This window comes from Glycine soja, chromosome 7 (assembly GCF_004193775.1).
Source record: "Glycine soja cultivar W05 chromosome 7, ASM419377v2, whole genome shotgun sequence".
Taxonomy (NCBI): Eukaryota; Viridiplantae; Streptophyta; class Magnoliopsida; order Fabales; family Fabaceae; genus Glycine; species Glycine soja.
In genome coordinates this window covers 6,463,163-6,482,667 of record NC_041008.1, presented here as the reverse complement: position 1 = coordinate 6,482,667, position 19,505 = coordinate 6,463,163, and the positions used below count along the sequence as shown (strand labels likewise).

General features: G+C 32.9%; 2 protein-coding genes across 6 annotated transcripts; one reads left to right on the top strand and one right to left on the bottom strand.

Annotated features, from left to right (window-relative positions):
• The first annotated feature begins 449 nt into the window (after window positions 1-449).
• On the top strand, window positions 450-9,211 carry LOC114418430 (signal peptide peptidase-like 4). Its single transcript, XM_028383761.1, has 14 exons — window positions 450-768; window positions 1,781-1,939; window positions 2,084-2,195; window positions 2,462-2,581; window positions 2,753-2,904; window positions 3,159-3,341; window positions 4,000-4,034; window positions 5,386-5,548; window positions 6,700-6,753; window positions 7,000-7,092; window positions 7,201-7,343; window positions 7,526-7,596; window positions 8,064-8,147; window positions 8,549-9,211. Exons 1-14 carry the CDS (start codon window positions 634-636, stop codon window positions 8,668-8,670), a joined length of 1,626 nt encoding a protein of 541 aa, XP_028239562.1. The 5' UTR covers window positions 450-633; the 3' UTR covers window positions 8,671-9,211.
• Window positions 9,212-9,940: 729 nt separating this feature from the next.
• LOC114418429 (SKP1-like protein 21) lies at window positions 9,941-17,217 on the bottom strand. 5 transcript variants are annotated; one of them, XM_028383758.1, is made up of 12 exons: window positions 17,076-17,212; window positions 16,709-16,868; window positions 16,511-16,626; window positions 15,475-15,811; window positions 14,385-14,609; window positions 14,075-14,266; window positions 13,878-13,988; window positions 13,176-13,254; window positions 12,210-12,358; window positions 11,935-12,101; window positions 11,388-11,515; window positions 9,941-10,331 (listed from the first exon to the last, which is right to left on the bottom strand). In XM_028383758.1, coding segments are annotated over exons 4-12 (1,089 nt in total). In that variant the 5' UTR covers window positions 15,511-15,811; window positions 16,511-16,626; window positions 16,709-16,868; window positions 17,076-17,212; the 3' UTR covers window positions 9,941-10,329. The 5 variants fall into 5 exon arrangements, 4 of the variants coding, with proteins under 4 accessions (XP_028239559.1, XP_028239558.1, XP_028239560.1 ...); XM_028383757.1 differs by lacking the exons at window positions 16,511-16,626; window positions 16,709-16,868 and having other exon boundaries at window positions 17,076-17,213; XM_028383759.1 differs by lacking the exons at window positions 16,511-16,626; window positions 16,709-16,868 and having other exon boundaries at window positions 12,210-12,313; window positions 17,076-17,213.
• Between the last annotated feature and the right edge of the window lie 2,288 nt (window positions 17,218-19,505).

Below are 19,505 nucleotides of genomic sequence, written 5' to 3'. Positions count from 1 at the left end.
TTGAGGTTTAATTTCCTATTTCAGAGTAGAACCACAACTAAATATACTATTTCAAAATATATTAATTGGGTATAGAAAGATTAATTAAATATCAAACAGAAATGTAGATATCTCAAATATCTCCTTATTAAAAAATAAAAATAAAAATTATTATTAACTCCATTATACCGTACATGACAAAGTGCCATAGTAGTAATAAATAAATAACTTCAACATGTGTAAATGCAAAGATCGAAATAAATCCAGAGTTCAGAAAAGAACACATGGCGGTCACACTCAACTGTGAAACCATCAACATAGGACCGCAAGTTCTAGACTTCTAGTTCTAGTTCAATAGTTACCACACGCACTTTTTTAGTATTTTTTTCTTAGTCCTACAAACGACAAAACAAAAAACTAATAAAACAATATAATAATATACTACTAATAATGATAATAAATAAAATCTGCTACCCTTTTCTTCTCTCTCTTCTTTCTGCCCACCGCCACTTCCTCCTACCCAATTCCTCTGTCCATTCTTCATTTTCTCACTAAAATAAACGAAAAAAAAACATTTTTTTCTGCTTTCTCTGATAACCCTTTTGTTTCTCTCCTTGAATTTTGCATCAAGAAACTCAGTTCTCACTTCTCAGCATGGTTTCACTTGGAGCTATATATAGTGTGGCCTATGTGTTCATGCTTGCTGCTACTTTGGTCTTGGGTGGGGATATAGTTCACCATGATGATGTTGCCCCCAGAAGACCTGGTTGTGAGAACAACTTTGTTTTGGTACCAATTTTCTCTTTTTTATCTGTGTTCTTCACACGAATTGCAATTTAAAAATGTCATTCTTGGAGGTTTTTAACTTTTGATCTTGGCCTTGAAGCTTGCTTAGTGGGGGAAGTTCTGCAATAATGAAGGGATTTGGAAAACATGGGGAAAAAAATACTGTGTTTTTAAGGAAATGAAAATTGGAGAGTTGGGTGGGATTAATTTTGAAATATGAAAGTATATGTATGTTTTGTTTTTGATTTGAGTTTGTATTGTGGAAATATGATCTACACCTTCACTGATGCAGTGGTGTTTGTTCAATGCTTGCTTAAGTTTTACAGATTGCGTGTTAAATTGCTTTGAGCTGTCTTTTTTTAGATTCCATGCCACAGTGCTTATTTGTGTACTATGCTAATTATTTTTTTGCCTCATAATCATCTCATAGGTGGTGTGTTTATAGCTTTTGCAGCAGAGAGATCTACGTTTGATATGTGGTTAGAAGCTTAAGAGTATACTAATTTTGTGTAATACACTAATATCTTTTATTTGATATCTGATTTTTTTTTATCACTTCAAATTTCTTTTGCATTTGATTTTTGTCATGCAAACTTGCATCTTTGGCACTTGAGGTTGATCCAGGTGGAGTTGTTTTCTAGATACCACCGAAAGACCTGAATTTGTTTATATTCTTCTCCCAATGCTTTTACCCTTAACCTGTCCCTGTAAAATTTCTGCAGTTCTTTGCCCCTTTTTTTTGTTGATGATTAAACTTTGGTGGTTAGCTAAGTGGTGAAAATAGGGATTTTTTAAAATTTATTTTGTGAATGTACTCAAAATTTGAGTGTAGCCAGCTGATTGGGAACTGTATTTTATGAACTGGTTATGAAAAATCTTTTAGCTTATCTCTTCATAGTTTCCAGCAAACTGTTATGCAGCCTATTTCTATTTTCTTAAATTGTGTATTGTCATATATACACATATGTATGCATTTTTCTTTAACAGCTTTGATCAATTTCTTTTCTTCTGTTAGGTAAAAGTCCCCACTTGGATTGATGGTGTGGAAAACAGTGAGTACGTTGGTGTTGGTGCAAGATTTGGCCCTACATTGGAATCAAAAGAAAAACGGGCCAATCTTTCTAGAGTTGTCATGGCTGATCCGCCTGATTGCTGTACAAAGCCTAAGAATAAGGTATTTAAATTAATTATTAAGCTAGAAAACTTACCAAATGCAACTTTACTTGCATGTGAAGCATAATTGCCTAGATTGAAAGCTCATTTTTTTTTTTAAAAAAAAAAGTAATTTGTATTTTGTATTACTTTGTACTCTTGTTAGCTCACCAACGAGATCATTTTGGTGCACCGAGGAAAATGTAGTTTCACAACCAAGGCAAATATAGCTGATGAAGCTGGTGCTTCAGCCATCCTCATTATAAACTACCGTACAGGTGTTTGCATTTTCTTTTTAATGCTTCTTGAGATCTTGTAGTCTATTTCATTCATCACTTGTCCATTAGTGATTTCACAGTTAGAGTTGATTTTGGGGATGTCAGTTGCATATAATGCTAAATATATTTGTTCATTATTAGTTATTAGGGTATACAAAGAAAATTGCGACAAGCAGTTGAAGTAAATATTTCTTTTATATTTATATAATATAAAAATATTACACTGTATTTGTTTTGAGAAAGTAATGTATTTCGTTGCTATACAGAACTTTTCAAGATGGTTTGTGAAGAAAATGAAACTGATGTTGATATTGGAATACCTGCTGTCATGCTTCCACAAGATGCTGGATTGAACTTGGAAAGGCATATAAAAAATAACTCCAATGGTATGATTGACTTTCTCCGAGTTGTCTCTTGTTATGTAATTAGTTACGGCTTTTCTTTTGGCACAGGACAGTTTAATTTTTAAAATAAAGGCTTATATTTTATACCTGATGTGGACATGTGTCTTACTTGATATTGGTTGCACTTTTGCATGTACAATTCCTGCTCTTTAGTGTCCATCCAGTTATACTCTCCATTGCGTCCATTGGTTGATGTTGCGGAAGTGTTTCTGTGGCTTATGGCTGTTGGTACCATTTTAATTGCTTCTTATTGGTCTGCCTGGAGTGCTAGAGAAGCAGCAATTGAACAAGAGAAGCTTTTAAAGGTTACCTAGTTCCTTTTTTTCCCAACTTTACTCTCTCTCAATATAGTGAAAATAATAATATAAAAATGAGGAGCCAAACCAAAAATGCTGAAAAGACAAACACATTAAAACAATAAAGCTTTTGCTTTGTTTTCTACCAGTCAGGGAGGCTATAAAAAGGATTTTATTCTCTTTTTATCAGCAAGTTTTCCCCCCCTTTAAAGAAAACTCATTAATCTAGTTACTAATATATGAATTAACTTTTATACTTGTAGGATGCTTCAGATGACTATGCTAATACAGAAAATGTTGGTTCCAGTGGTTATGTGGAAATCAGTACTGTAGCAGCAATTTTATTTGTTGTGATTGCTTCTTGCTTCTTGGTTATGCTGTATAAATTAATGTCATTCTGGTTTGTTGAAGTTCTGGTGGTTCTCTTTTGCATAGGTGGGATAGAGGTGAGTTGTTCTTGGTCAATGTTTAGTTATTGTTTATTTTGAGTATTCCTTCATCTAATCTAGATTATAATCAATTTACTGATCAACCAGATTACCATGCTTTACTTATCATCATTTTCCAATTGTGGGGTAATGTCCTTTAGGAATTTAACTTCCCAACATTCACTTCTAGCTCAGGCTAATCTTGTGTGCTTGAATTCAAGCTTTTAAACTTATCTTCATTGGATGCAAATGGATGGAGACTTGAAAAAGAATGAAGAGAGAAGAAGAATAAGAGGAGGATGGAAGGGGGATGAAAATACTTGTGAATTTATTTATTTTATAATGGCCCGCCTTTGAAATCCTGAGGGTACTATGATTTAGTCAAATCATAAATCTTCAGAGACAAAAAGGGTCCCTTGTTATGGTTATATTAAATCCTAATTAAGTCATACAGCATTTACAATTGCACAATATGATGTACATCTAATTATGAATTCCCTTTGATTGATGTACAGTATTATATATATAGATCAGAACTTAAATATTTTTTTCACTCATGATTGTTTAGTAATCTTTGCATTAGTTATTACTTGGAGTTAAAGTCTATGAGTGCAGAAATAGCATGATTTTGTTGTCATACAACAGCTAAATCTATATATTCTTCATGTGCTTTCAGGGTCTGCAAACTTGTTTGGTGGCTCTGTTATCATGGTAAGTTTTTTACACACAAGGAAGGTGGTTGAATGAGCAAAGGATACAATAACTAATCTGCCAACTTTTCTTTTGTTACGGCTTATGAATTTGTAGCTTACCTGTTGAGTCATATATCTTGTTCTTTTGATAATCAACATTTTCATTGTAACTGAAAGAGGATATAACTACATTTGTTATGATCCAAAGATCATGTTGTGGAGCATACTTTATTTATGTTGTTAAATTATGATTAATTGGTTTGTTTATTGTTCATATAAGTGGTGGCAAATTAGGGTGTGAATTAATTGACATAGCCATCATTTTTTTATGTATACCTTCATAACCAAATGTAAAAACTTTCTATAAACGAAAGAGAGGAAACACAACTGAAATTGAAGAAGTTGATATTTTCAACCCAACTGAAAAACAGTTACAACTCTAGTATTTATACTAGAGCTAGGACAGGTGTACACAGCTGTCATTACAACTGTCAACTAACCCAAGGTTAGTTGAGTTAACTATAATAACTAACTATGCTAGACTGAAGTCAAAGAAAGGAGTAATTCTACTCTACTACTCTAGTATCCCGGCAAGCTCATGAGGGGTTGACAAAATCTTTGTTTACCACTCTGAGCTTGTCCCTAAACAGAGTAAAATTAGAGGGGGTAAGAGATTTGGTGAGGATGTCTGCATATTGGTCAAAAGCAGGGACATGAATCACTTAAATTTTCTTCTCCAGAACTTTTTCTCTGACAAAAAACAAAAGACAACTGGTGTAGTGTGTCTGACCTGTAATTCAGAAAGCTAAGTCTGAATCCAGGTAACTTCAGCAGTAGCAAGAGCCAAGCTTCTATACTCTGCTTCTGTGCTAGATTGAGCCACAACTTTCTTCTTCTTAGACCACCAGGAGACAAGATTAGGTCCTAGAAAAATAGCTGCCCCTGAAGTTGATCTCCTATCATCCGGATCCAAAGCCCAGTAAGCATCACAGTATGCTTGGACAGAGAAATTTGAGGAGCTGGAAGGCTGAAGTTTGAGACCAAGGTTAAGAGTGCCATTCAAGTACCTGAGAATTCTCTTAACAGCTATCGAGTGCTGTTCAGAAGGGTCTAACATAATACTCTAATAAAATGTAGCAAGACACACATATAGCTCTTTGTGAACATTGCTCGAAGATGTGTTTTATTTAATTCTTGCATCAACAAGTGTTTTTCCTGCTTTCTTTAGTCTCAACATTGCAATAAATCAATATTATCTGAAAAATAAATTAGTTCAGCTTGTAGTTTGTTGCTGTAGGGTTCATGGTTCATTGTTCATTCTATTGGTTTCTTTAGTTATGATATTGAAATTGACAGCAAAATACTTATAGTTTCAGATGGTTTCAACAACCCGCTCAAACATTTGTGAAGATACCCTTCTTTGGAGCTGTCTCATATCTGACAGTTGCTGTTACTCCATTCTGCATAGTGTTTGCCGTGGTTTGGGCAGTTTATCGCCGTGCATCGTTTGCTTGGATTGGTCAAGATATCCTTGTAAGAATAGTTTTATTACTTTTGCTTGTAAAATAAATCTATTAATTTTACTATATATCTTGTAAAAAAATTTCTTTACATTTTCTAATGTTTTATTATTTTCTATCCCTTTGGAATGGACTGGCTGGCATTTCTGATTAAAATACAGAAAATTGTGATACAATCATAAAAAATCCACTTGTTGCATGACTTAGATTTTGCTTTCCAACATTCAAACATAACTGATTTAAAACTGAAAATGTTCTTAAACTAGCGTGGAATCTGATACTCTTCCTCTGGTTGTAATTAAAATAAGGGAAAAATGAGTTTTGGTCCCTGTACTTTCAGTCAAACTTGGTTTTGTTCCCTTTACTTTAAAATTGATGAATTTAGTCCTTCAACTTAAGAAAATATGTGAATTTAGTCCCTCTTTCAACTTTGTAGCGGTCAACAACTGCCACTAAATGTTAAGTTTAAACACAAGGAGGGACTAAATTCACATATTTTCAAAAGTTGGAGGATTAAATTCACCAATTTGAAAGTAGAGGGATCAAAACCAAGTTTGGCTGAAAATATGGGGACTAAAAAAACTTTTTTCCCTTAAAACAATGACTGTAAGATACCACATTTGTGTTTTCAAATGTTTTGGTTTGGTTTACATATCATACAGATCCAATAACCAATTATTTATTGCATTAACACTATCTGCTAGTGTAGAATCATGAAGTAAGTATCAAAGAGGGCATTCTTTTGCTATTGATCAATGGAAACGTTTTGAAGAACAAAATCAAATTCCTAATATCTGCTTTATATAAGAAATTTGGCTGTAACTAATCATCAAAATGAAACATGGTCATAGATTGTTCTCGGCCCGTTAATATACCTGCTATTAGTTTCCTTTCCCATGATTATTATTTTTCTGCTTCATGTCAATGTTTTTCCTCTCTTGTCACTTAAAAAATCTATTTCTCTTAATAATACTTGTTCCCTTTTAATGTAGTTTTGAATATAAATTAAACTTCTGCCTTTAAGGATTTCTTACTAGTTATTATTATTAATACTCCTTATTTAAGATTGTAAGCGTTTATAGTATAAAACTTCCAAGAAATCAAGAGCCAGATTACTATTTATTTAACATGCTTACTTTTCTTTTTCTGCCTCCTGTCATTTAGGGTATCACATTGATAATTACAGTTCTTCAGATTGTTCGCATACCAAATCTCAAGGTAATTAATGATTTATAGTTGTTTTTTTCTCAGTCTTTGGTTTTTGAAAAAACTCGTCAAAGGCACTATGCCCTCATTTACTTGTTTGTGATACTCTTGAATTTAAGAATAGGAGTCACACATGGGGCATTTATATAATAGTTAAACTGACAGATCGTTGAAGAGATAGCTTTGCTGGATACTACTGAACTTTTATTATGAACAAAAACACCTACTGACTGACATATAACATTTTCTCTGAATCAGGTTGGAACTGTTCTTCTCAGTTGTGCCTTCCTATATGACATCTTCTGGGTGTTTGTCTCTAAACGGTGGTTCCATGAGAGTGTGATGATAGTGGTGAGTGTTTTAAAGAACAATCCCCCGTCTCTACCATTCTTCACAAAGCTTGATTTTGGCCTCATACATGATGCTGTTTTCCTGTTAAAATTATTATTCTCCATACAGGTAGCTCGAGGTGATAAGAGTGGAGAAGATGGTATCCCCATGCTTCTCAAGATACCACGTCTGTTTGATCCTTGGGGTGGTTACAGTATCATCGGATTTGGGGACATAATCTTACCAGGACTTATAGTGGCATTTTCACTAAGGTAGAATTGGAAGTCATAATACATCCTCTCCTACTCATCTTCCTTGCATTACTGATTTTTTTGGTGATAGAATACTTGACCACATTATTTCCTTGTAAAATGTTTTAAATAGATGGATAAGTAATGCTCTTTTATCATGTTAACAGTTAATGAACTTACTCTATTCATAACTAACTTTACAGGTATGATTGGTTGGCAAAGAAGAACCTTCGGGCTGGATACTTCTTGTGGGCAATGTCTGCCTATGGTTTAGGTATGAAATGTTTGTTCTAGGATAATTTTCATGATGAAATGTTTAAATCTTTGGACCTGTTAACTGTTATGTGAGATTCCACAAATATTATATGCTTGGCTACTCCAATAATATTCTAATAATTTAAGTAGGGCAACTCTAGGAAAGTGGCTTAATATTGCTGCACACTTTAACTTTTAAGTGTGTCAACTTAACATGTTAGTGGTGTCTTTGGATGGTAGCAAGGGTTTAAAGAAGGTGTTTATCTCTATTTTAATGTATGCAGTACTGCAATCTAATATGTTTTCAATTTACTGTTTCGCATTAATAAGGAACCAATGGTACATCACTTTAACAACATTAACTCATTAAGAAATAAGAACCCCACTGCAAATCTGTTAGCTTGCTTCTTTCCTATATTCCTATCTTCAAATGTCGAAGTGACTGGGCTTTGTCCTTTACATCATTCCTTGAATTTTGATCTGTAGGTCTCCTCATCACATATGTGGCTTTGAACTTGATGGATGGGCATGGTCAGCCAGCTTTGCTTTATATAGTCCCATTTACACTAGGTAAGTATAATTTATCAGACTCAGTTAAATCTAATTTACAAACACAAGATGGCATGCTGGTGCCTGGTATGTAATCTTCACAGTTCATACTTCCCTCCGTTCACAAAAATACACCTATTGGGGCCTCTGCTTAAACATGTTAGACAGTTTACAGCAAATATAAACTTTTTGTATGTAGTACAAAATTTCATATATGTGGGGCAAAGCATTAAAATCATTTTGCTTAAAATCATTTTGACAGACTGTAATAATATTGATCGGTCCATGTACAGCTGACATTGCTTGGGTAAAACTTTGATGTTGGGCTACCAGCCCAAGGACTGACATAGTAGACATTTAGGTACAGCATGACAAAATCTGGTCCTTTTGCTGCAAACCTTATTCTGGAATCATAAATGCAGGCACCTTTTTGTCATTGGGAAAAAAGAGAGGGGAGCTCAAGATTTTATGGACAAGAGGGGAACCAGAAAGGCATTGTCCTCATATCCAAGAGGATAACCAATCAATTGACAGCCACCATTGATGGGCACTTCAGCAGCAGATTTGTACCCTCCCAAGTATTAGTTTATAGAAGAGTGATAGGGTCTCTTAGGACATTATGTAACATTTGTAACTTTGTTGTAACAGAATTTCAGCCAAATGGTATGACAGCATAGACTTAAAAGTTAAATCAGCAGCTAAGACATGAGAGATATATCACCCAATTGTTCTGATATTCCACGGGATTCACCAATCTGTGTATTGTAACCTTATTTTTTGTGAGATAGAAGATGAAGAATCAATTTCCTGGTTGATGATGGCTTTGCATCAAGGAGAGTTTGATCAAAAACCATGTCTTTACCAAGTAAATGCCAAGAAGCAAAGTGGCATGCTTAGGAAACTCCAATCATACAAGGAAGGACTGTTGAAAGGCTGCTAACACTGAGAAGCTGCTGTTTACTATATATAGCCATAACTTGTGTTTGTATTATTATTATTAACTACTGTTATTATTGTAGTATACTTGTATGAAATTTGAACATGAAGTTAGCTAAATTTTAATTTCTACAAGATTTTTCATGTTATCAGTTTCCTTAAATATTTCGAGATTGAGAGGAAAGACATGGATTTGTCAATGTCGTATGGCATATGAGGAAAGTCTGACTCAAAAAACTAATCCATTAGGCTTAAGTATTACATTAAGTAATTTATTTTAAGATTCCTAACATTTCTAGATTCAATGAATATGTAGTTTAAAAATTTAAGATTCCTAAAATTATTGTTAAGAGATAATAGTTTTAAAAAGTTTTAGAAAAATATATAATACTAATTTTATCCGAAAACAAAAAATTCTAATTTGCCCTAAAATTATATCAACCAATTTTGAAATTCAAATCCGTCAAAATCAACTTCAACCTAAATTAAATTAGGTGAAACGGAATGGATCATGAACACCACTAACTTTTCTAGTTCAAAGTGAGGGCCATGTACAGGGAAGTTCTGACTAAATCAAGAAAAACATATCCAAGGGCATGTTCGGCCAAAGGGAATTCGAAGGGACTCATATTTGTCCCTATACATTCCATTATTTGCATGGTACAACAATAATTGTGAATCTTCTTTAAATATCTTATTAATTGGATAAAAAGTATTGATTTTTTTTTATATTTTCAAGACATTAAACATGTTTGTTCATTTAATTCTTTCTTTATAAATATTAGAAAGATCAAAAACGAAATGGTAAGAGAATATGACATCACTTGCAATGACCATTTTGAAAAGAAAAAAAAAAGAAAGAAAAGAAAATCACATAGTAAACTCAATAAACCGAATTTCATGCGTTATGTTAAGTGAATTTTACTAGCGAAGCAGTGAAGATTAATCCTATCCTTACCCCACACCAAATGTCCTATAAAAAAAATCAATGTAATACAAATAAATATGCAAAATTACAAAGGCACAAAAATAAAGGTATACTATTGCATACAAACTAGGAGCTTTTTTTTTTTTACCTAAGAGTACAAGAGTCCCCAGAATAAAATTGCGCACCAAAAATGAACTGCAAAGAATAGAGTAAAACATCGGAAGTGCAAAAAAAGAAAAACAACTGACATGCAAAACTTTTCTTGCTCTTGCCAGCATCTCTCAAAATTGTTGAAGCCTCTGGTAAGGATTCATTTCCATAATTCCATTCTAAGTCCAGTCCTGAAGATGGAAAAAGAGATTTAGTGAGTTGTGAATAACACTACAAGAGTTGAAATGGGAACGATTTTGGAGCATATTTTCTATCTTTAAAAGTGCTTTATTACTAAGGAGAATGATAAGTAGTTCCCTAAGGACACTTAACAACACTAATTAAAGAATCAAAAGTGAAAAGTTTTCATAAGAAATGGCAACATTTAATGTCATCACTAATCAATGCATCCTTAACATCATTTGTAGTAAAAGCTTTTTATTTATTGATTTCTTAATCAGTGTACATCAGATACTCATTAGCAAGACTAGGGATGGCAATGAATTGAATCAACTCAAAAATAATTTGAAACTCATTCGATAATCAGCTTGCGGAATTTGATTCATGAAACAAATGAGCTAAGCTTGAGCTAAAAAATGAACTTGTTAAATATTAACGAGCTAAGTCGAGCTAAACTGAGCTCGACTCAACTCGACTCATTTCCAGCCCTAAGCAAGACCCTATGCACCAACACTGAATGAATTCAAGCACAATTCATATAAATACAAAACAGTCAGAAATTATGGCACTCACAAAAATAAGGTGAGCAGAAAAATCTCGGGCAATAATAGCACATCATCGTTTCACAGCAGGATTAGCTAACAGACTAACAGGCATCACCAAGTATATATATAAAAACTTCGTACCCAATTACCCGGAGGCTCTTCGCTATGCGAAGGTATGGGGGAGGGATGTTGTACGCAGCCTTACCCTTGCATATGCAAAGAGGCTGTTTCCGGATTCGAACCCATGACCAACAAGTCCCCAAGGCACAACTTTACCGCTGCACCAGGGCTGACCCTCATCACCAAGTATATATATAATAAGAAAAAAATAATGAAACTATAAAACTGAATTCATGTCACCAACACTAACAAAAAAAATGCAGAAGATGCCAAAAGAAACTAGAGTGGAGAAAGGAAAAAGAAAAGAAATTTTTTATCACAAAATACAAATTATTTTTTAAGTTCAGTTAGAAAGCATATGATGGATAAGGAAAAATACTGTGACACAAGGCGAAAACATACAAGCTTGTCGCCTTAGAAAACCATCTGTAGTAAAAAGCATTGTCTTCCGTTCTTGCCCTGAAGATAAAAGTTCTTGCATTCTTTCTGGCCAGTCAGAATTTAATCTGCGGGCAAAATCTTCCACTTCCCTGCATCAAAAGGTACCACCCAAATAAAATATTAGGGTGCATCATACCATCATCTTAAAAGCACTCTAGTGTAACTACCATGCAACCATCTCTTTATATCAAAGAGATAACTTTGATTACCTAAAATGAAAAGGTAAAAAAACATGGAAGGTAAATAGAGTCATGAACATTGCCACTAGGCTTAACTCAAGTGTGCAGAAATCATAGGTTCCACTCCTTGAAAACCAAAAAGATATAAGAGTTCAAATCATTCCAGGGCCTTGTCCTCTGTATATGCAATAGTCCATATAAGATCTCTTCAGCAATGTGGCTTAATAATCAGAAAAAAAGCTAGTGACTTTCAAGAGCAACTATGCTATACAAAATAGATTTGAAAAACATTACAATACAGTAAGCATTGAGTTAGAAAATAATTCCACCTGTCAATTTTTTCCTTTAAAGCAGGATCAATCTCATCATCTATATCACCATCATCAAACTCAACCTTAGGAGAAAATGTGTCATCTTCTGCATAGGGTAAATATGAGGTCTCGCTAATTCTCTCAGCTTCAGAACTTTGATGTCTGATATCATGGCCATTTACCTCCTATTATAAGAAGAAAAAGTCAATAAACACTTCAACATTTTGGTGATAAGACCATAGCCATGTTCATTCAAAATGAACAGTGCCAAATGATTTAACTTTTAAAACCACCTTTTTGTTCATTTCAGATGCCTCCTTCAGAGAAGAGTTCTTCTGTTGCTCTTTTTTCCTCCGGTTCTTCTTTTTATTCTTTGATGTTTTAACTCCCTTTGGATCTGCGACAAAATTCTTCGCCTCCAGTAAGAAATTCAAAAGCGGAACTGAAGAAAAATATAAAAGGACTATAGCTCTCAGACAATTCCTCTCTAAAAGCATCAAAAAAAATATTTCAAAAAGCATTTAGTAATGCTACACATCCCAAAAGTCATATCAAAACTCTTGTTCTAAATGATGTGACAAAATAAGTGCACTGTCACAACATTAATGAAATTTGGCACCGAGAAAATAAAAAATTATACATATAAAGAGTTAAGTCAATTCTGCTCGTAAATATCTTTATTTATTTGTTTTTCTAATTAAAATTATTTCAAAACATTACAATTCACAATATTTCACAACAGTTTCATAAACTTATGAAGTCAAATTTTACAGGCATGTTTAAATATTTCTTATATCAATTTACATGAAATTTTGTTAAAGAGGGGCAAAATGTTTGTCGTATAAAAAAGGAGACAAACTTTAGCACTCTTCTTGCCTATACTACTTCAGCTTGGCTGTTATAAACTTTGTTGGAGACTAGCAACAATTTATCATCTAAAAATGCTGCCCTTAATCTCTCAAATTTAGAAAGTCATCATCTTTACCTACATACCATGCATAGTGGACAGTTATCTGTGCATCCTAGCATTCAGAATTACATTGTGAATATGAAGGAACTTATTGCCCAATTGGATAATGGCCCAAGCCAATTCATCAGCTCATCTAATGGTTCAGAAGGGATTTCTTATGGCCAACGAGTAACATTAAATAGAAAGTCCTCACCAATTAGGAATGAGAAAAGTACACATTTGATCAATCTATAGACAGAAAAACATGAAGTGAATACATAGAAAGGGAAGATTAATATTTTCAATTTACCTCCATCATTTCCATTAATAAAAGACAAAAGGTCATCAACAGAACGTTCATCCACATGCTCTTCTTCAACTTCAACATTCTGAAACATGCAAACAGATTGATTCTTATTTAAGTCAAAATTTATCTACAACTTAGAAATATAAAATGAAGCAAGAACACATCAGCACCAGTGTTGTCAATGGTAGGTGGTGCATCTTTGAAACAGAAGCAACAGATTAGAAGTTACTCGTGTTTGACAGCTTTGGTAGAAGAGGCAAAAAATTTGTGCGGCCAAACCCAAAACGATATATAACTACAAGGATCAAAACCTAAACTTGTAAAATTAAGGATCAAAAACCAAACTATTAAAAATATAGGGATCAAAACCAAAATCAAGGTGAAGTATAAGAACCAAAAATCTATTTAAAGTTTAAACCATAAATTTTCTCCTCATATTTATGAATCTCTTCTGCCAAAATAAATTTACATTTTCTCCAACATTGTTACGCTGCTTCCAAAATGGTGACACTATGCAATCTTCCATAAAACTATGGAAGTTAATGCAAATATGCAATAGACCACTGACAACACTGATCTGTACAGTTTTTATCAATAAAAGTTCAATCAGAAATACCTAATTAAGGAATATGGACTACAATTGACACTGACAGTGTGACATATAAAATGTGCTGAAGATGAAAGTAAGAAACAATTTGGTGGTACCTTTAACCTTCCGCGCTCTTTTAGTTCTTTTCTCTTTTTGGCATACAAACGGTTCAAAAGTCTGATCCTTGGGTCGGCAGTTATATTTCTCAAGGGCTCCAACTTTTCTTCCTGGATCAAAAGAATGCGTGAGAAATGAAAATAGAAAATCCAAAAAGATATAATTGGCATACAGAGTTCTCACAAGCACCAGACACCTCTGTAAGATCATCAGGCAAATGAAATATATCACGTATCTCCTCTGGTGTTTTCCCTTCAATTATTCGAGCAAGTGCACGACTGGTAAGATCAACCAAAGGTTTTAACTGAAGGCTGTCTGCAGCAGATGTCAACTCACAAAGCCTCTCCGTGTCTATCCTAACAAATTTCTCATCATAAGATTTACGTTCCTATAAAACGAATAGTCCACAAGTCAAATACCTTTCACATTTATTGTTCAGGCTTGGATCATCTTGTCAAGTATGAAAATAATAACAATACAAGAGCATTGGAAAAAAGCAGTCAAACCTTGTTTGAGCGGCCTGGTACTTGATGAAAACGACAATAGTCGAGAATTAAGCTCAACATGGCAGGACTGACTTGTTGAGGAAGACATATTGCACAATTCTTGGAAGATCCCATGCCTTTTTGTATTATTTCTTGACATATCAGTGGGGAAAACATTGCAATTTCTTGTTCCACTTGTTGGATTGAATCATCTGAAGTCTGAAGCCATACATACGGCTTCATCATCTGAAAATACAAACAAAGAATAGTTTCAGTTTCAACGTAAGAAAGTAACCAATGCAAGGTCTTGATTCTCTGGTAGGGAAGTTTCCTAGCATTAATTTTTTTTTTGGTGAATTTCATTGCATTAAATTAATGAATAACAATTATGATATTCCAGACAAGACAAGTACACAACATAAAACAATCATAGAAAAATTGGAATACAAAAGCTATTAAAGAGACTACCCATCTACACTAAGTTAATTCACTGATTCAAGGAGAAGATAATGCACAGAGTTGTATGAGCCACATGCAAGTCTAAGGCTTTAAAAGAATATCGAATGTTTTAAAAGAATATCTAGAAAGAGAGATTCACCCCTGAAACTCCCTGTTATTAAATTGATGGGTCACGCATGTGCACGCTGTCAATTTTGAATCCACAATCCCTCCAATCTCCATCATCAAAGAGATTGAAGAGAAAACTAAACCAGAGAGTCATTACAATGCTAAAACAACTCATTTAAAACCAAACACTCGAAAACAGTTTGTATTCACATAATCACAATTCACACCAAATAAACACATAGTTTCATATGCAATATTTGAGAGGGTATTGGGATTCAACTGTGTAGAGAAAAAAATGGCACTAGACCTATTGAAATTATTGAATAAAGAGTAATTTCAATAATGTACTAAATATTACTGGAAATAGATTAACAAACCGTATACAAGAGAATACATAATTAATAAATAAAGGTCAAAGGAATAAGTTAACAGTTACTACCAAAAGCAAAAAAGGAAGCAGTACAACTCAAATGAAATATTGGGCCACAGCCTAGATGGTTTGAAGAAAAAAGTATATATTCTCTTATACAAAAAGGTAGCATACCTCAGGTTTAATAACTGCCAAGTCAGTTTCTGACATCTGACAACAATTCGAAAATACAGGGATACTGGAAGTTTCTTTATGGTGCAAGGAATTCCTGATTTAAAAAATTAAACTTCAAATCCAAACAACCACTTAATATGTCCACCTGTCAAAGGACTTCTGCCTTCAGGATGATGTTACTCGAGCAACATTACTCAAATGCACAAGGTCCACGGGAGAATTTGCAGTGTTACACAAACCTCTATCACAATATTTCAACCAGTAAGTAAAACAGGCGAGACCTTGCCAAATAGCAGAATGAAGAATGATCTGGAACCTCTCAAATTCAAAAAGAAAGCTGCAAAGTTAAGGATAAGAAGTCAATAACTGCAGTAGATGACAATATAGAAATGAAGAGCAGACAAATATATACTACCCCAATATTAAGCATGACCAAAACACAAGCATTAGCATATTTTATCAAAGTTTGCCAACACCAAATGCATACAAAAATATATTTGTTCACTATACCTTATTCATAAACTTGTAAATTGTAATAGTCTAGAATTGTGTAATTCTTCCTAAGAAGTATTTTCTAAGTTGTCTGTTTTTTACTTTAAATCAACCTACTGTATTAATTTCTATGGACAATCGGACATTAATTAGTGAACCATCAGCAGCAACCTCCTACAGCCAAAAACTGGTCTATGAAAACCCTCTTTTTATTGGTGTGGTTTCAAACAACCAAACAAATATTAAATTAAATTAAAAGCTATTTACACCTATCTGTAACTGAATTATTGCAGGAAAATTCATAGTATTATGCTAAAAGCATTCATACATTGAACTTCGACACCAAACAGCATTATCTAATATACAGTTACCACACATTAGCGAGGTTCAATGCAGCATCTTGCACCAATAGCCAAGAAGCAGCCTCTCAAGTAAGGCTTTAACTTCTCAGAACAGCTCTAGCAAACTACTTAAAACTAAATGGCTATTACTTGCGTTAAGAATTCAACAAATGTAAGATTTCAAATTACAAGCTTTTCTTTACCTTCACAGTTCACAATAACCCCACTTCACTGATGATACTCACAAGTACCAAACTAGCTCTAATTCTTACTTGGCTGGCATTATCCAACTAATATTATTTTAAATTCACACCCAAAACTGAAAGAAAGAAAAAGTCAAAAATCAGCAGACAAATCAACTGTCTTTTTTATTACAATTTTTTTTAAAATAATTTACTAACCTAAAAATTGAGTTTTTTTATCATTATTTTTCCACGGAAATCGGGAAACAAATACTTTTTTTTTCTGGTTGAAGGACATCCTATCACACCATAGTACCAATCTGTCATACGCATTCCCATGCTCATTTATGAAGTGAAAAAGAGTTTAACTTTATCACTTCTGCAACCTCGAAAATATCACACAGATTTCACAAGTAAGCAAAATAAATTAAAGGAATAACAACAAAACAACATAAGAGTGTGCAAGCATGATTTTTATTGAGAAAATCACATTTTGAAGATGACCCACAATTCTCCAACACGAACTTAGGGGAATGAAAAACGAATGAACCGTTCAAATCAAATGTAAGAATGAATCCATACATACCTGAGAAATGGATTTGCAGAGTTACAAAACGAAGGGAAACAAAGAGAAGGAGAAAAATGGAACTTAGAAATTTTTTGTGACTGACAAATTTTTCACTTTAGTGGTTTGTAGTTGGAATCGTTGTCGATGTCAATGACAAAGTGAATAATATGTGATGAATAAGCACGATGGGGAAGTAAACGACGCCGTTCACGACTGAACCCGATTAGGTTTGTTAGGTTAAGGCCCATACCTAATGATAAGTAAGGAGCCTTGGGCCTTCGGGCTCGATGGGGGGCTCTTAAATTACACATGTCTTTTAATTAAGAAAATTGTTTAGGTCTCTTTTCCTTTAGAAAAACGGTTTCCTTTGAGTTTGAGCTTTAATGAAATTATATATATCTTTCTGAAATTTAAGAAAATTATAAACATTTTTTTCTATTTTTAAAACCTACACAAACTTTTTAAATGTCTTCTAAGAATTTGATAATAACAAATCATGTATATTGACAATTTTAATTAAAAAAGATTAAAATATGTTTTTCATTCTAAAAAATATGAATGATATTTATGGGAACAAAAAAAAATATATATTTTAGTTTTTTTAATTAAAATTATCAATACACATGACTTGTTATTGTCAAATATTTAAACAACATTTAAAAAATTTATGTAAGTTTAAAAATAAATAGGAAACATATATAATTTTCTTAAATATCATGAAAGACATATGTAGGTTTTATAAAAAAAAAACATGTGTAATTTCTTTAATTTTAGAAAAAGTAAGTGTGATTTAATCTAATAATAATAATATAAACGTAGAGGTAATATTAAAAAAGAAAAAAAAAAGGAGAGGGAAGGGAAGGGGGGATTATTTTTCTTTAGCATAATACATGAGAATTTGTTAATATTTTAATTTTTTAAATTTAAATACTACTTTTTATCTAGAAATGTAGTTTATAAATTTTACATGAGTGGTAGTTTTAGCCAACTCAATATATCCTTTTGGGATAAGTTGATGGGAGCACATACTTCTTAAATTATTATAGGAAAAAATCTTTTCAAAATTGAAGTGGAGAAAAGTGTCAAGTCAAACTTTAAATGTTGTGGTTACCGTGGAAACATATGGTCAGGTTGTTGGTAAAAGAAAAACTAGTTTACTTACCATGAAAGACCGATTGAATACTATGTGAAAACCTATATAGAGGGAATAAATGTGGTTGATGTTAGCAATGACTCCTTTATAGTAATTTTTTATTTGGTAAGAAATAGAGAGAAAGTATTTGAAGGAAAGCCTTAAATGATAGTTGATCATTATCATATAGTTAGACTACGGTCGTTGGATTTCAAACCATTGAATATGAAGGTTAACAATACCTTAGTTTGGATAAAGATCTCGTTTTTAGAGTTAGAGTATTATGATGAAAGTGTTCTTGTAGCTTTAGCTTCAGCAGAACAACGACCCGTGAGAATTGATATTTCAACCATGGATGCATCATAAAAAAAGTTAGTCAAGGTGTGTATAAAAATTGACTTTAGCCGAATGGTGGTGGGACAGGTTTGGTTTCACAATCATAGATTCAATGTTGAGTATGGAGGCCTTTATCTAATTTGCAAGTGTTGAGGATTCAATGGACATATTATAAAAAATTTCCCAAAAAAGGAAAACGAATAAGCAACACTACTGGAAAACTTCATTAACGATGGCAAAGGAACACTAAATGCGATGGGAGAAAATTAGTATGCAATCCTTGCATGTATACAAATCAATCACGTGAATTGAGAGAATAATGACTCTTACAAGAATAGATTAGTGATTAAAGTTGTTAAAACCAGATGGACTAATCGGTTAAGTTCGATTTATCTTGACTTATCTCTTAAACGGATCAGCTCACTTAAAGTTGATTTTAGAAAAAAGTGATCCAATTCGATAGTTTGTCCACCAATGCACCTAAAATTAATATATATTTAAATATATATAATTCAATAAAAAGTCAATTTTTTTAGAAAAAAATTGAATAAATTTAAAAAATATTAGTTAAATTAAATCTTTCACTGGTCACACACCACAATAAAATAAGATATATTATCACATATTAACAGTCTAAAACTATAATACCAAAAATCTTTAAAATAGTATTCAACAAAACACTAAATAAAATAATGATGGACAATATTACAAAATATTAAAAGTGTATTTTAGGTGAGTTTCATTTTATTCCAATCAAAATGAACAAAATATTTTAAAGTCTTAAAAAAATATTATAAAATACTAATAGATTATTTTTAGGTAGGTTAGATGGATCGTAGGTTCAGCTCATGCGACTCGGGACAAGTTTTGAAAGGCAAATGCAATTTTTTTTCTTTTTCTAGGCCTAACCTTACTTAGAACCCATGGTGGATGGAGTTAGCTTATGGGTTTAGACCCATTTTGATGACTTTTTCCGTAAT

Bases quoted from the DNA above. Each gene is read 5' to 3' on its own strand.
- LOC114418430 (XM_028383761.1), top strand. From the start codon at position 634: ATGGTTTCACTTGGAGCTATATATAGTGTGGCCTATGTGTTCATGCTT. The intron at 2,196-2,461 runs GTGTTTGCATTT...GTTGCTATACAG, and splicing joins CATTATAAACTACCGTACAG to AACTTTTCAAGATGGTTTGT. The intron at 7,597-8,063 runs GTATGAAATGTT...TTTGATCTGTAG, and splicing joins AATGTCTGCCTATGGTTTAG to GTCTCCTCATCACATATGTG.
- LOC114418429 (XM_028383757.1), bottom strand. From the start codon at position 15,510: ATGTCAGAAACTGACTTGGCAGTTATTAAACCTGAG. The intron at 14,610-15,474 runs GTATGCTACCTT...TTGTATTTTCAG, and splicing joins TGGCAGTTATTAAACCTGAG to ATGATGAAGCCGTATGTATG. The intron at 13,989-14,074 runs GTGTCTGGTGCT...CTTTTGATCCAG, and splicing joins TGCCTGATGATCTTACAGAG to GAAGAAAAGTTGGAGCCCTT.